The sequence below is a fragment of the Hemitrygon akajei genome, chromosome 3 (genome assembly GCF_048418815.1).
Source record: "Hemitrygon akajei chromosome 3, sHemAka1.3, whole genome shotgun sequence".
Classification (NCBI taxonomy): Eukaryota; Metazoa; Chordata; class Chondrichthyes; order Myliobatiformes; family Dasyatidae; genus Hemitrygon; species Hemitrygon akajei.
Genome location: NC_133126.1, coordinates 49,705,691 through 49,722,135, shown reverse-complemented (window position 1 = coordinate 49,722,135; position 16,445 = coordinate 49,705,691). Strand labels below are relative to the sequence as shown.

At 37.7% G+C, this 16,445-nt stretch overlaps 1 protein-coding gene across 1 annotated transcript in view; it reads right to left on the bottom strand.

Annotated features, from left to right (window-relative positions):
* The window catches only part of rtraf (RNA transcription, translation and transport factor), a 50,245-nt gene that overhangs the window by 13,741 nt on the left and 20,059 nt on the right, over positions 1 to 16,445 (bottom strand). Inside the window, exons 5-6 of the mRNA XM_073039837.1 lie at positions 3,180 to 3,268; positions 1,438 to 1,506 (exon numbers count right to left, since the gene is read on the bottom strand). Coding sequence (XP_072895938.1) covers positions 1,438 to 1,506; positions 3,180 to 3,268 — 158 coding nt within the window. The remainder of the gene's footprint in view (positions 1 to 1,437; positions 1,507 to 3,179; positions 3,269 to 16,445) is intronic.

The window sequence follows — 16,445 nt, the reverse complement described above, 5'->3', positions numbered from 1 at the left end:
GATAGGCAGCTAGAAGAGGAGACAGAGTGAAGGTGGGATGGGGGAAGGGACAGGGAGGGAATTACCAGAAGTTGGAGAATTCGATGTTCATACCAAGGGGCTGGAGACTACCCGGACAGTATATGAGATGTTGTTCCTCCAACTGAAGTTTGGCCTCATGATGGCAGTAGAGGAGGCCATGTATGGAAATATCCGAATGGGAATGTGAAGGAGAGTTGAAGTGAGTGGCAACCGGGAGATCCTGTCTGTTTTGGTGGACGGAGCATAGGTGCTCGATGCAGCGGTCCCCCAATCTGCGTCGGGTCTTGCCGATGTAGAGGAGGCTGCACCGGGAGCACCGGATGCAATAGATGACCCCAACAGACTCACAAGTGAAGTGTTGAATCACCTGGAAGGACTGTTTGGGGCCCTGAATGGTGGTAAGAGATGAGGTGTAGGGACAGGTGCAGCACTTACACTTGCAGGGATAAGTGCCAGGTGGGACTTACCTCTCATGACTCTGCCTTCTTCTACTAGCCATAGTGCTTTCCCCTTCATTCCTTCTTCACCTCCCCCACCCCTTGATCTTTCCTCTGATTGGTTTTCCACCCTCCCCCAACCTTCTTTATAGGGCCCGTCCCCTCCTTCTTTAGTTCTGACGAAGGGTCTCGACCCGAAACGTTGACTGCTCCTTTCAACGGATGCTGCCTGACCTGCTGAGTTCATCCAATGTTTTTGTACGTCTTGATCTGTCCCAATCCACACCTGCCAGATCCTTTCCGATACCATCAAAATCGCCCTTTCTCCAATTTAGAAACTCAACCCAAGAACCAGACCTATCCTTTTCCTTACCTTGAAATTAATGATCAAAGTTCTAAAAAAATGTAAAGTTCTTTGAAAGTTGTTATTGTAGCTGCCTCAACCACTTTCTGTGGCAGCTGATTCCACACAGACACCAACCAGAGCCAGAGCCCACATTACCCCTTTAATTACTGCTATTAAAAAAAGTTTTAAAGTACTAATGACTACTGCATGTATTAAGCATAAAATAAATATGTTAAAACTAGCAATTTAAATGTGGACTACCATCGCCAACAATTTGGCTCCATAAATGTTCTAATCAAATAATCTAATATATCTGCAGCAAAGTTATGAAGCCAATCAAAATTATAATGCATTTTAGAAATCACTTCACTTAGTTTGAAAGGTAATAGTTAAAATGAACAATTGTAGTACAACAGGTTGACCATATTAATTATATACAAACTATATAAAGTGCGCCTATAATAATTGAAAGATGGACAGATTATCATGCTACAGCTATGTTATATTCTTTCTCCATGCTAAAACTATGTGAGATTGTTTCTTAAATAAGTTAGGATCAAAAGCCCAAAGATGACCCATTCTCACACTTAAGCAAAATAAAAAATCTTAATTTATTTTGAAAACACTTCTTACCTCCTTTATACGGTTTGCTTTTGCAATGGCTTCTGGACTTAATCTTTCTTGTACCAAAATACGAATTGCCTGAAATCAAAATAATTGAAGATCGATCTGTATGCCAAATTGAGACACAAGCTGTATTTCTACAACTATAAAATAAACTTTAAGTAGTTATTGTGACAACTCATTTCATTCAATTAAGTAAAAGTCAATAAATTTTTAAAACTAGTATACTGATTAATTTTGTAAAATGCTTTGTAGAAAAAGAATTAAATGATTTATTTCTGAACTATATTGGAAATAAAGCATTATTCACCTGGTCAAACCCAGGGAATCTTTTATGCATCACTTTCCCATTCTGATCATGTAAGACTTGTTGCTACTTCCCTCAATTGGTTTCTAAACACACTTGGGGACACACAACTCTACCATTTCTAAACTGGTTGACATACCACTGCCTTTGGTCCCACCACAAATCCCTTTTGCTATCTACCAAAATCACCACTGCCTCAGCAAAAAAAATAATCTTAGGTCAACATAGAATTTTTGCAAATTGTACGATATTGTTGATGAAATTAGCCAATCTATTTTCATACTAAAATCATCATCCACTAGACATGGCTATTTAAAGCCTGGCTGGCTTCCCATCTTTCAGTCTCTAAACTTGAATGCATCGAGTTAACACACACAAAATGCTGGAGGAATTCACCTATGGAACAGTCGACGTTTCAAAACGAGACCCTTCATCAGGACTCCATCTACTCTTCTCCTAGCTCTCATCAAAATCGATTCTCCCAAGCACCTGCTTGCTGAACTAGTTCACTTTTTAGCAATAACCCATTTCTTTCAACAAATCAATTTTACAATTCTCATACAACACACACAAAATGCTGGTGGAACACAACAGGCCAGGCAGCATCTATAAGGAGAAGCACTGTCGACGTTTCGGGCCGAGACCCATCTGTTTGTGTGTGTTGTTTGAATTTCCAGCATCTGCAGATTTCCTCGTGTTTGCTCTACAATTCTCATGCTTATTTTCCAGTCTCTCAGATGCTGGTCTCTCCCTATCATGGCAAGCTGTTCCAGAACTACAAGGCTCTTTTAATTTTGATTTCCCGACCAACTCAGGCTTTTAACTGCCTCACCACCAAAAGCAGGGTATAAATTGCAAGTAGCATTTCCTAAATCTGTTACCTATTTCCTTTGTAATCAACCTGAACCAATAACTCACTTTGATTCTCCACAGAAGATATCTAACTTGCAGACCATCTCTTACGTTTTATTTTGATTTACAAAGTCAGCAGAATTTTAACCCTATACTTTCAAAATAAGTGCTGTTTGCTTTGCTATCCCTTCCACACCTTGCTTCTCTTTAAGCTCACCAAAAGGCTCCACACCAACACTAATCTACATTTTCTCTCTACTCACTTGCTTTATGATTCCTGTATATTCTGCTTCAATTTTCTAACTGCCATTTGCAGTTTTGTTTAAATGGAATGTAGATTTACTATAAAGTGTGCTTGGTTAATATTATATATATCGTCACAAAAATCTTTCTTCAGCCAATCTTGTTTTAGAGATACAATATCTGCCCCAGGGCAGATGCACAGAAACTCATTACAGAAGATGCCAGAATTGAACTCCCATCTCCGATGCCCCGAGTTGTAACAGAGTCGCACAAACCGCTACGTTGTCCCGGCACCCCAAAAGTCGATGCGACTTCTTTAAAGTTCACTAATGAAGCTAATTGTGCTTACCTTCAACATTACTAGGTAGTCATCATGGCGTTGGATTTGCAAGAGATTAGCCAATGCCATCACACCAGCCTTAAAGTCCGGGTTGTTGACTATATTAAAAAGAATCAAGACATTTATAATGGAATAGAAATTATAATTTTTTAAGTTAAAAAAAGGGTAACCTTGAATTTTTGATACAAATCTAAGGAATGAAATAAAGTAAATTATTGTAGCCCTCATTGCATTAGTGATAGAATCAGGATTTTAATGTATAAGATGCTGCACAAGACGCATGGCTATAAATAGCACCATCTACAGGCTGTTTGCAAATGTGAGAAACTAGAAGTGTTGGAGGCCTGAAATTTGATGTAGAAGCACCACAAGCGAACATTCAATTAAAAGAACTGTGCTCCTCAATCCTGCAGTGGCAAACTCACACTCTGACTTGAAGAACAGATAACAGATTCAAATTACATATTCCAGGGCCCTATACAAAGAGAGACTGCAGTTGCTGGAAATCTGGAGTAGCATGCACAAAACCCATGAGGAACTCAGCAGATCAGGCAGCATCTATGGTGGGGAATAAATAGATGACATTTCGGGCCGAGAGTCTTTAATAGGACATAGAATGGTTTGAAATAAGTAGCTCTGATCCAGTAAATTTGTGGATGTATTGAAGACGTCATCAACAAAACAGCAGGGTAAGTTTTGATTTGAGTTAGTACTAAAATTGTAAATGTAGAAGTTGACCTGAAGAATGACCCAGCAATGGCTGTAGTTGTCAAATTAACTAAAGGTAGCCCTAGCATATTTTATTAGCATTTTAATGCATTATAAGTTCAAGAAATATTAACATTAATTAGGATTTTTTTTAAAAATTGCTGCATGCCTGGCTATTAAAACTTGGCTGCGTTTTTGATATTCTTGTAATGTCAATAAAGGAAGTCACGTTAAACAAACTGCTGAGCAGTTAACGTTGGACCTTCTCAGCACTATTCTGCAATGGTTATGTGATCACAGCAGAGTTACATCTTGCCACCAATTTTGCACAAATTAGCAATGCAACTTTTACTTGCTGAGCATCTCCAAGGAATCAAATATTCTTGCAGACAAAGGCATGGCGACTGTAACGGCACCTTATATCATTCTGGTGTTCTTGCAATACCACATTTTACCATCTAATAATTTTCAAAAAGCTCAACAAAAATGGCAATATAAATTACAAATGACATTCACTAATACAAAGAACAAGCCTTCTTTAAAATTCCAAAGTTTTCGCCTCTTCTGTCAGTTTACAATGAAGAAAATGATGGAAGCTAAGGAAATGAAGGCAATGAGTGATAATGTCTTGGAGCATATACAGATTAGCAGGGAAGAGGTATTAGAGGCCTTAGAAAATGCATAAGGTGGATAAATCCCCAAGGGCCGACCTGGTGCATTCCGGACATTGAAGGAAGCCAGAGAAGAAACTACAGAGGTCTTTGAATTTTTGCATCATCACTTGCCACAGGAGAGGTTCCAGAGAACTGGAGCGTGGCTAATGTGGTACCACGGATTAAAAAAGGTAGCAAAAACAAACCAGGAAACTACAGGCTGGCAATTCTGACATCAGTGGTGGTAAATTACTGAATGGGATCTGAAGGGCAGAACCTACCAACATTTAGAGGGACGGTGTCTTATTCAGTACAGTCATTGTGGCTATGTTCACGGGGAGTGATGTCTGACGAATCTCTTGGAGGAGGTTACCAATAAGGTAGTGAGGGTAGGGCAGTAAATATTATTTACGAGGGGTGATTGATAAGTTTGTGGCCTAAGGTAGAAGGAGTCAATTTTAGAAAACCTAGCACATTTATTTTTCAACACAGTCCCCTCCTACATTTACACACTTAGTCCAGCGGTCATGGAGCATACAGATCTTGGACCTCCAGAAAGTGTCCACAGATGGGTGATTGATAAGTTTGTGGCCTCAGGTAGAAGGAGATGAGTTATACAGCTCTCGTTACATGCAAATGCAGTTCAACTCAGTGATTATGCAGAAAGTTTGAAGTTAATAACTCATCGGGGTGATTGATAAGTTCGTGGCCTAAGGTAGAAGGAGATGAGATATTAACTTCAAACTTCCTGCACAATCACTCAAAGAGCTGACCTGCATGTAACAAAAGCTGTATAACTCATCTCCTTCTACCTTAGGCCACGAGCTTATCAATTACTCCTCGATTTTAGCAAGGTCTTTGAAAAGATCCTTCACAGCAGATGTCTGGAAAGTTAGATTGCATGGTTTCCTGCAGGACATTGCCATTTGGATTCATAATTGGCTAGTGGTAGGAAGCAAAGGACGATGCCCGAGGTTGCTTCTCAGACTGCAGGCCCGTGAGGTGTGCCTCAAGGGTTGGTGCTGGGATTCTTTGATGTGGATGTACAAGCAAAAATAAGTTAGCAGATGAAGTTATAATAGTTGTTGTTGAAAAGGGTGTAGAAAGATACACAAATTACAGGGGGATCTTGATCTGCTAGGTAAGTGGGCCAAGGACTGGCAAATGGTTTTCAATCCTGATAAATGAGAGATCAAACCATGATAGGATCTTGGGAATTGTTATGGAACAGGAGGACCCAGGAGTGAAGTACTCCAGAAACAGGCCCTTAGGCTGATAGGGTGGTGAGAAATGCACTTGGCAAGCTGGCCTTTATCAAGCAAGGTACTGAGTTTAGGAATGAGAAAAATTACGCTGCAAAAGGTCATACAAACGGTCACTGAGATCTCACTTGGAATGTTGTGAACAGTTCTGGTGACCTGCTATTAAACAAGAAAGAATGTAGTAAAGACTTACTACAATATTCACCTACACTTGGGGGCCTGAGTGGTTGCTTAGACTAGAATTTTATCTTTTGGAACGCAAGATATTGAGGGGTGACTCGATAGAGGTATATAAAAGTGTGAAGGCTTAGACAGTATATAGCCTTTACCCCAGGGTGGAGGTGCAAAAAGCAAGAGGCCATAGTTTTAAGATCAGAGCAAGAGATTTATAAGGAATAGCAGGGGAAGCTTCTTCACTCAAAGGGTGAAGCTTACTTGTAATGAGCTGCCAGAAACAGTGGTAGAGGTGGGCACATTAGCAACAGTTAAAAGCCAACTAGACAAGTGCATGGATAGGAGAGATTTATAGGGCTATGGGCCAAACGTGGGCAGATGGGACCAGCATGCGGGGAAGAGTTGACTTGGAGGAAATGGGACAAAGGGCCTATTTCCACTCTGTAATCTAGGACTCCATACAGATGAAGTGAAACAGAAACAATAAGTGACAATAATTAACCAATAGTTTTATTCTCTTCTTAGAAGCTACACAAAACCGAACAACAAAAATTAATAGAAATTCATAATTATAGCATAAGCAAAGATCCAACACTGAAGTAAGAACTAAGAATACAGTTATATTGCAGACCACTTCAGTTTACACCATGAGCAGATCAAAGTTAAATGTCAATTATACTGTGCTAGTGTTACAAATATAGCAGGGGTTGGCACTGGAACCGCTTCTTTTAACATTATATGTCATTGATTTAGATGACAGAAATAATGGGTTTGTGGCCAAGTGCATGGACAATACAAAGACAGTTCAAGGGGAAGCTAGTGTCGAGGAAGCAATGAACGCAGAAGGAGAGACAGATTGGGTGAACGGACAAGTGGCAGATGGAATATAGTGTAGGGAAGTGTCTGGTCATACACTTGTCAAAGGAATAAAGATGTAGGCTTTCCTAACAGGGAGAATATTCAGAAATCAGAGTTGCAAAGGGATTTGGGAATCCTTTGGTAGGATTCTCTAGGAGTCTCAAGATGGCGCTCATGGAGTAAACCGCATCTAGGCTTTGCTCCAAACCTTTTACGTTTTTTTTAACCTACAAACACCCCTTAAACTTATTCTAAAGGGGTCTAAACATATAGAATTTTTCTTTTTAAACTATTTGAATTACCGTAGATTCCGGATTTTAAGCCGCTACTTTTTTCCCACATTTTGAACAGCTTTGAACTTTGCGGCCTTTAATACGGAGCGGCTAATGCATTATTTTTTTTCATGCCGCCTCGTAAACATTTTGCCTCGTAACAGTAGACCAATAAAATTGATGAGTAGTTCACAGAGGTCCAATGAAATTGTACGATAAATCAAGCGCACTTTCACAATTAAATTATTGTAAATCAGTCATTTGTACTCACCCTCATCAACATGGAAAACACTCGAAGCATTGTGCTGCCTTATGGCAGTTATTTAGTTTATAATATTTTCGCTTAGTAATTCATTTTCTAGTTAAAGTTAGAAGAGTTTTAACTATATTTGTTTTCGGTATTACATCGCGGGATGCTATGACGTCACACCCGGTTTCGCCGCGTCTTGTGGGAAAAATGCCGTTTGCGATAAACGGAAAGGAGGGGGGGAGCGGCGGAGCGAAAACGCTGCTTTTAAGTTAAAGGCGATCAATAACTTTTCCTGGTAGGCTGCAGTATATATATTTTTTACCAGTCGTTAGGAGATATTGGAATGTTGTTCAGTAAAGAAGTATACGCAACGTTTATTTAAAAGTAGCCGCGTTACGGGCACGGTTCGAAAAAAAGCATTTGCAATATGTATTTGTTTTTGTTACCATATGGATTTAATTAAAAGTTAAAAAATCCTCACGTGTAATATCTTTCTGTGTAAATATCTCATATTACAACGTGGGACACCTGCGGCCGAAAATCCGGTGCGGCCTTTACAAGTAAAAAATTGATCTTATTTCTAAAATTAGAGCCAGCGGCTTTTAATCAGGTGCGCTCTGTAGTCCGGAATCTACGGTATTCTCAACTTGCTGAAATGTCTAAAGCAAAAGAACCGAAACAGACGAAAGAACCGTTAACTTTAGAAGTAGTTGTGAAGTTTATAGAAGCTAAATTTGAAGATCTGGAGAAAAAATTACTCGGAAGATTTTCACAGTATGACAAACGTTTGAAATCACTCGAAGAAAAGTTCCTGACCCTTTCACTGGAATCACAAAAACAAAAAGCAAGCATTTTGGTTCTTGAAGAAGCCGCTCGTTAGAAGGATCGTATAATCGAAAAAATACAAGAAGAGCAAACTTCGACGTTCCAACAGATGGATCGTTATAAAGTTAAAATTACTGATTTGGAAAATCATTCTCGAAGACAAAATCTTCGGTTAATTGGGATCCCGGAAAAATTTGAAAGCGGTGATCTGACCGTTTTCTTCTCTAAATTTCTAGTGGATGTCCTGGGCGCAGAGGTCCTGGATAACCCCCCGATAATCGATCGGGCACTTCGGGTGTCCAGATTTCAGGCAGATTCAAGTCTGAAACCACGACACGTAATCCTTAGAATCCATTATCCTCATATCAAAGAATGTCTGATTCGTGCGGCTCGTAAAAAAGGCATGATAACCTATCAAAACTTCAATTTTCGCATTCTGGAGGACTATAGCCCGGAGGTATTACGGGCTAGGCTGGCTTTTAGATCGGTTATGTCGAATTTTCACTAGAAAGGCTACAAGCAAGCGTTGCTGTTTCCAGCACACCTGAGAGTCACCCTTCAAGATGGATCTTTTCGGCTGTTTAAATCGCCAGCGGATGCTCAAGGTTTCCTGGAACAATGACATTTGATCGGGCTGACCAATGTAATTTAGCCTATAGATTTGGATCTGTTATAGATTGACGTTTGGGGTTTTTTTTTGATACGGTTTACATGTATTTCTTACATACGGTTAAAGCTCTCTTTTTTTACTGGGCTTATTCTGACTTTATATTTTTTTATATTATTAATCTATTAGCGTTGAAAATGACCTATTAGGGTTATTTTCTTCTTTTTTGTTTTTCTTTTTTTTTAAATCGATAAACGCTTTTTTTTACACTTTTAACATTTGAATATTAAGATTGGGAAAAAATAAAATGGCGTTTCTTCTTCCCGACAGACTCCAGTGTTTGGAGCGTCATAACTGTTTTGATGTGTTTGAAAGTTTTAAACTTTCATTTATTGTTTTAATTTTTTTTAACCCTTTTGTTTATATACATTTATAACACTAATTTTATGTTTTAACTTTTGCTATATCAACCCTTTTTTATAATGTGGGTTGTTTGTATTTTTTTTAAACTTTGTTACGTTTGAGTTGCCGTCTTGAGACAAGGGGGTAATTTTAGTATTAGATCGCTCGCTTGCCTCTTTTTGGCTTTTTTCCTGGGGTTTTGAGGGTGGTGGGAGGGGGATTTTTCTTTTTTTTCTTTTTTTCGCTTGCTTTTTGCTTAGTTTTATTTCATGGGCTTATATGAAACTACAAAAATGGCTGCAGTGCTGTGACTTCCGGTTTCCCTTTGAACTTACTTCCCTCTTCCGGGTTCATGAGTTCACTTTTCTTTCAAACCTATATGTTAACTGTAATATATATTGTCAATATGGATAAGACTATTAACTTTGTTTCTTGGAATACTAATGGTTTAAATCATCCGATCAAACGGAAAAAAGTATTCAAAGTATTCCATAGAATGAATGCTAATGTTATTTTTGTACAAGAGACTCATGTAAGGAAGGTGGATAGTCAGCGGTTGTTTAGGTTTTGGAAGGGCCAACAGTATCACTCAAATTCGCAAGCCAAAGTGAGAGGTGTTTCTATTTTTATAGACTCATCAACTGCTTTTATACATCATGAAACAATTTCAGATCCGCAAGGTAGATTTTTGCTTATTACTGGTTTACTTTTTAATCAAAAAGTTGTTCTAGTTAATGTTTATGCTCCAAATACTGACTGTCCTGAATTTTTTAAATGCTTATTTACATCCTTTCCTAATCTGAATCAATATAGATTGATAATGGGCGGGGATTTTAATTGTTGTCTAAACCCTTTGATGGATAGATCCAAGCCCACTCAAACTTTTCCGAACAAATCGGCTTCTCTTATTAATTCTTTTATGATTGATTCAGCTATTTGTGAAATTTGGCGTTTTCTACACCCTAATGACAAAGAGTTCTCATACTTTTCCCATGTGCATCATAATTACTCAAGAATTGATTACTTTTTCATTGATCAGCATTTACTTATAGATGTTATGGATTGCAAGTATGACTCTATTGCTATATCTGATCATGCACCTTTGAAGTTATCTATTAAGGTGACGGATTCATATATTAGTACTAAAGGTTGGAGGTTTAATCCTGTTTTACTGCAGGACTCTGACTTTGTTAACTTTATTAAACAGCAAATTGATTTGTTTTTCTCAATAAATTCTACAGCAGACATCTCTAGTGGAATTTTGTGGGATACTTTTAAGGCATATATTCGTGGACAGATTATTTCATATTCTGCCGGAGTTAGGAAACGAACTAATTCTAAAATATTAACATTAGTTGATAAAATTAAGGCAATTGACAAGATCTACTCATTGACCCCTAGTAAAGAACTTTATAAAGAAAGGGTGGAACTTCAAATGGAGCATAGTTTATTATTAACCTCCTCGATTGAAAGTCAGTTAATTAAATCGAAAGCTCAATTCTATACATATGGAGATAAGTCTGGTAAACTACTAGCTAACCAATTGAAAATTGTTTCGGATAAGCGACAAATTACTAAGATTCGCAAACAAGATGGTACTTTGACGATTGATCATAAAGAGACAAATAAAGCCTTCCAAGATTTTTATAATTCTTTATATCAATCAGAATGTACTAAGGACTCTTCTATAATGAGTGAATTTTTAAGGAAATTGAATATTCCAAAAGTAACTGTTGAGGATAGTGTATTTTTGGACACACCTATTACGGAGTCTGAAATAGAAAAGGCTATTTTCTCAATGAACTCGGGTAAAGCTTCGGGTCCAGATGGTTTTTCTGCAGAATTTTTTAAATCCTTTTCTTCTATACTTTCTCCTTGGCTTTGTAAAATTTTTAAAGATGCATTAAGTATAGGTAAACTACCACAATCTTTTTATGAAGCTTCTATTTCCTTAATTCTTAAAAAAGATAAAGACCCCACTGAATGTGCATCCTATCGGCCTATATCTTTGCTGAATACGGATTTTAAGATTTTTAGTAAAATTTTGGCTATTAGATTAGAAAATATATTGCCTCGGATTATTTCTGAGGATCAGACTGGATTTATTAAAAATCGCTATTCATCTTTTAACATTAGAAAATTAATTAATATTGTTTATACCTCTTCATCTAAAATCCCAGAATGTGTCATTTCCTTAGATGCCGAAAAAGCATTTGATAGAGTCGAATGGTCATATTTATTTAATACTTGGCAACATTTTAATTTTAGTTCAAAATTTATATCATGGATTAAATTAATATATCAGAAACCTTTAGCTTCGGTCTTCACCAATAATCAAAGATCCCCTTTTTTTCAGTTATTTCGGGGCACAAGGCAAGGTTGTCCTTTAAGCCCTTTATTATTTGACATTGCTTTAGAACCCTTGGCTATAGCTATTCGTGAATCACCCAATATTTTAGGTATTACCCGTGGGGAGACGATGTATAAGGTATCATTATATGCGGATGATTTGTTATTATATATATCTGATCCTGAAAGATCTATTCCTGCTATTTCTTCTTTGCTTGCTCAATTTAGTAATTTTTCTGGATATAAATTGAATTTTAATAAGAGTGAACTTTTTCCATTAAATATGCATACTTCAATTTATAATCAGGTACCATATAGAATTGTTACAGACTATTTTACTTATTTAGGTATTAAAATTGCTAAAAAACATAAAGATTTATTTAAAACTAATTTTTTGCCTTTAATAGATCAAATTAAGCAACTTGCTAATAGGTGGTCCCCACTATCTTTGTCTTTGGTAGGTAGAATTAATGCCATTAAGATGATGATACTACCTAAATTTCTATATCTATTTCAAGCATTACCAATTTTTATTCCTAAATCTTTTTTTGATATAGTTGATTCTAAAATATCTTCGTATTTGTGGCAGAACAAAAATCCTAGGCTAGGTAAAAAATATTTACAGAAGCCTAAGAAGGAGGGCGGCTTGGCTCTACCAAATTTAAGATTTTACTATTGGGCAGTTAATATACGGTATTTGATATTTTGGACACAAGAATCGACTACAGTTGCTGGCCCACAATGGGTAAATTTGGAATGTAAATCTGTGCAAAATTTCTCATTGATCTCAATCTTAGGATCTTCACTTCCTTTTTCGTTATTCAAAACGAATAAACAGATAACTAATCCTATAGTCAAGAATACATTACGAATCTGGTTTCAATTTCGTAAATTTTTTGGTTTGAATAAGTTTATGCTGTCAAGTCCTATAATATCTAACTACTTTTTCCGACCATCATCTATAGATCAAGCTTTTCTTTTATGGAAAACAAAAGGTATAACATGTTTTCGTGATCTGTTTTTGGATGATAACATTATGTCCTTTGAACAGTTATCTAATAAATATAATTTATCTAAAACCCATTTTTTTAGATATTTACAAGTTAGAAATTTTCTATATAATGAACTAAAGTCTTTTTCGAAAGAATGTCCATTGGACATTACAGAAAGAATTTTAGCTCTTAATCCTTGTCAAAAGGGCTTAGTAGCTATCATTTATAATATGATTATGAATGTACAACCAGATATATCAGAAAAAATTAAGAAGGAATGGCAGGAAGAATTGCATTGCCCTATATCTACTGAGCAATGGGAAAAAATTTTATTATTGGTAAACTCATCCTCTATCTGTGCTAAACATGCCCTAATACAATTTAAGGTTGTACATAGAGCTCACATGTCTAAAGATAAACTTGTTCGATTTTATTCTTATGTTAATCCAACCTATGATAGATGTCATTCTGATATTGCTTCGTTGACCCATATGTTTTGGTCTTGTCCTTGTTTACAAAACTATTGGAAAGATATTTTTAATATTATTTCAAGAGTCTTAAATATTAATCTCCAACCACATCCTTTTACCGCAATTTTTGGTCTACCAATGATAGATAATAAGCGTTTATCCGCTTCATCCCAACGAATGATTGCATTTGTTACACTAATGGCTAGAAGATCTATTTTACTGAATTGGAAAGAAATTAACCCTCCAACTGTATTTCAGTGGTTTTCTCAAACTATTTCCTGTTTGAGTTTAGAAAAAATTAGAAGTGTGGTTTTTGATTCTTCAGTTAAATTTGAGGAAACTTGGAGACCATTTATTCAACATTTTCATATGAATTAAATGGTCTGATCCTGAACCTTATTGTTACTATCCTGAATTGTGTGGATGGAGGTTGGGAGTCATTGGCACTGCTGTATGTATTTAACATTATGCGATTGCCCATGTTGGTTAGTTTTTTTTTAGTTTTTTTTTTAGTTGTTGCCTTTTTTTGGGGGGGGGGGGTTTCTTAATTCCTTTACATTATACTATGAGTTTGAGAGACTCTATGTATTGATTAATACATATTTGATTGTTAATTAATCTATTATGTACTCTCAAATGTTTTGTACTAATATTTTTCTTATGTTTTTCTTAAAAAAATTAATAAAAAGATTTGAAAAGAAAGAAAGAAAGGATTCTCTAAAGGTTAACTTGCAAAGTTGAGTCAATGGTAAGCAAAGAAAATGCAATATTAGCTATCTTTTTGAGAGGACTAGAATACAAAAGCAAGGATGTAATTGTGAGGCTTTGTAAGTCATTGATCAGACTACTTTTGGTGTATTGAGTGCAAGTTTGGGCCCCTTATCTAAGAAAGGATGTGCCTGCATTGCAAAGGATTAAGGTTAGGGGCTCGAGAATGATGCCAGGAATGAAACGGTTAATGTGAGAGGAGGGTTTGATGGCTCTGTGCCTGTACTCGCTGGACTTTAAAAGAATGAGGGGGATCTCATTGAGACCTATCAGATATTGAAAGGCATAGCTAGAATGAATGTGGAGAAGATGTTTCCTATAGTGGATAAGTCTAGAATGTTCCTTGAGAACAGAGATGAGGAGGAATTTCTTCACCCAAAAGCCGGTGAATCTATACAACTGACTGCCAGAGACAGCTGTGGAGGCCAAGTCGCTGGGTATTTTTAAAGCAGAGGTTAAAGGGGGGACATAGGATCAGGAGAAGTAGAGTCTGTGTGGATAGAACTGAGGAACAGTAAGGGCAAAAAGACCCTAATGGGTGTTGTCTACAGGCCCCCAAACAGTAGCATGGATATTGGGTGCAAGTTGAATAGGGAGTTAACATTGGCATGTGGCAAAGGTAATGTCGCAGTAGTTATGGGGGATTTCAACATGCAAGCGAATTGGGAGAATCAGGTTGATGCTGGACCCCAGGATAGGGAGTTTGTAGAGTGCCTACAGGATGCATTCTTGGAACAGCTTGTACGAGAGCCAACCAGGGACAAGACTATTCTGGATTTAGTGTTACGTAATGAACAGGATTTGATAAGCGATCTTGAAGTAAAGGAGCCATTAGGAGGTAGTGACCATAATATGATAAGTTTTTATCTGCAATTTGAGAAGGATAAGGGCAGATCGGAGGTGTCAGTGTTGCAGTTGAACAAAGGAGACTATGGAGCCATGAGGGAGGAGCTGGCCAAAGTTAAATGGACGGATATCCTAGCAGAAAAGACAGTGGAACAGCAATGGCAGGTATTCTTGGGAATAATGCACAAAGTACAAAATCAGTTCATCCCCCGGAGAAGGAAGGATTCAAAGGGGGGAAAAAGGGCCACAGTGGTTGACAAAGGAAGTCAGAGATTGCATAGCATCAAAAAAAAAGTATGACAGAGCTAAGGTGAGTGGGAAGACAGATGATTGGGAAATTTTTAAGGAACAACAGAACCTAACTAAAAAGGCAATACGGGGAGAAAAAATGAGGTACCAACGCAAGCTAGCCAGGAATATAAAGGAGGATAGCAAAAGCTTTTTTAGGTATGTGAAGAGAAAGAAGATAGTTAAGAACAATGTTGGGCCCTTGAAGAATGAATTGGGTGAAATTGTTATGGGAAACAGAGAAATGGCAGAATAATTTAATAAGTACTTTAGATATGTCTTCACTAGGGAAGACACAAGCAATCTCCCAGATGTATGGATGGGCCAAGGACATAGGGTAACAGAGGAAATGAAACAGATTTGACATTAGGAAGGAAATGGTGATGAGTAGACTGATGGGACCGAAGGCTAACAAATCCTCAGGTCCAAATGGTCTGCATCCTAGGGTACTAAAGGAGGTGGCTCTGAAAATTGCGGATGCATTGGTAATCATTTTCCAATGTTCCTTAGATTCAGGATCAGTTCCTGAGGATTGGAGAATGGCTAATGTTATCCCACTTTTTAAGAAAAGAGGGAGGGAGAAAACAGAGAACTATCATCCTGTCAACCTAACATCAGTAGTGGGGAAGATGCTGGAGTCCATTATTAAAGATGAAATAGTGGCATATCTAGATAGCAGTGATAGGATTGGGCCGAGCCAGCATGGATTTACCAAGTGCAAATCATGCTTGACTAATCTATTGGAGTTTTTCAAGGATGTAACCAGGAAGTTAGACAAGGGAGATCCAGTGGATGTAGTGTACCTCGATTTTCAGAAGGCATTTGATAAGGTCCCACATAGGAGATTGGTGGGTAAAATCAAAGCTCATGGCATTGGGGGGAAGATATTGACATGAATAGAAAACTGGTTGGCAGATAGAAAGCAAAGGGTAGCAGTGAATGGGTGTTTCTCGGAATGGCAGGTGGTGACTAGTGGGGTGCCACAGGGCTCGGTATTGGGACCACAGCTGTTTACCATTTACATCAACGATTTAGATGAAGGCATTGAGAACATCAGCAAGTTTGCTGATGATACTAAGCTGGGTGGCATGTGATGAGGATGTTAGGAGAATTCAGGGTGACTTGGACAGGCTGGGTGAGTGGGCAGATACTTGGCAGATGACATCTAATGTGAATAAGTGTGAGGTTATCCACTTTGGGAGTAAGAAGAGGAAGGCAGATTATTATCTGAATGGTGTAGAGTTAGGTAAGGGAGAAATACAAAGAGATCTAGGAGTCCTTGTTCATCAGTCACTGAAGGTGAATGAGCAAGTGCAGCAGGCAGTGAAGAAGGCTAATGTAATGTTGGCCTTTATTACAAAGGGAATTGAGTACAGGAGCAAGGAAATCCTTTTGCATTTGTACAGGGCCCTGGTGAGAAAACACCTGGAGTATTGTGTACAGTTTTGGTCTCCAAGGTTAAGGAAGGACATCCTGGCTATAGAGGAAGTGCAGCGTAGATTCACAAGGTTAATTCCTGGGATGTCCGGACTGTCTTACGCAGAGAGGTTA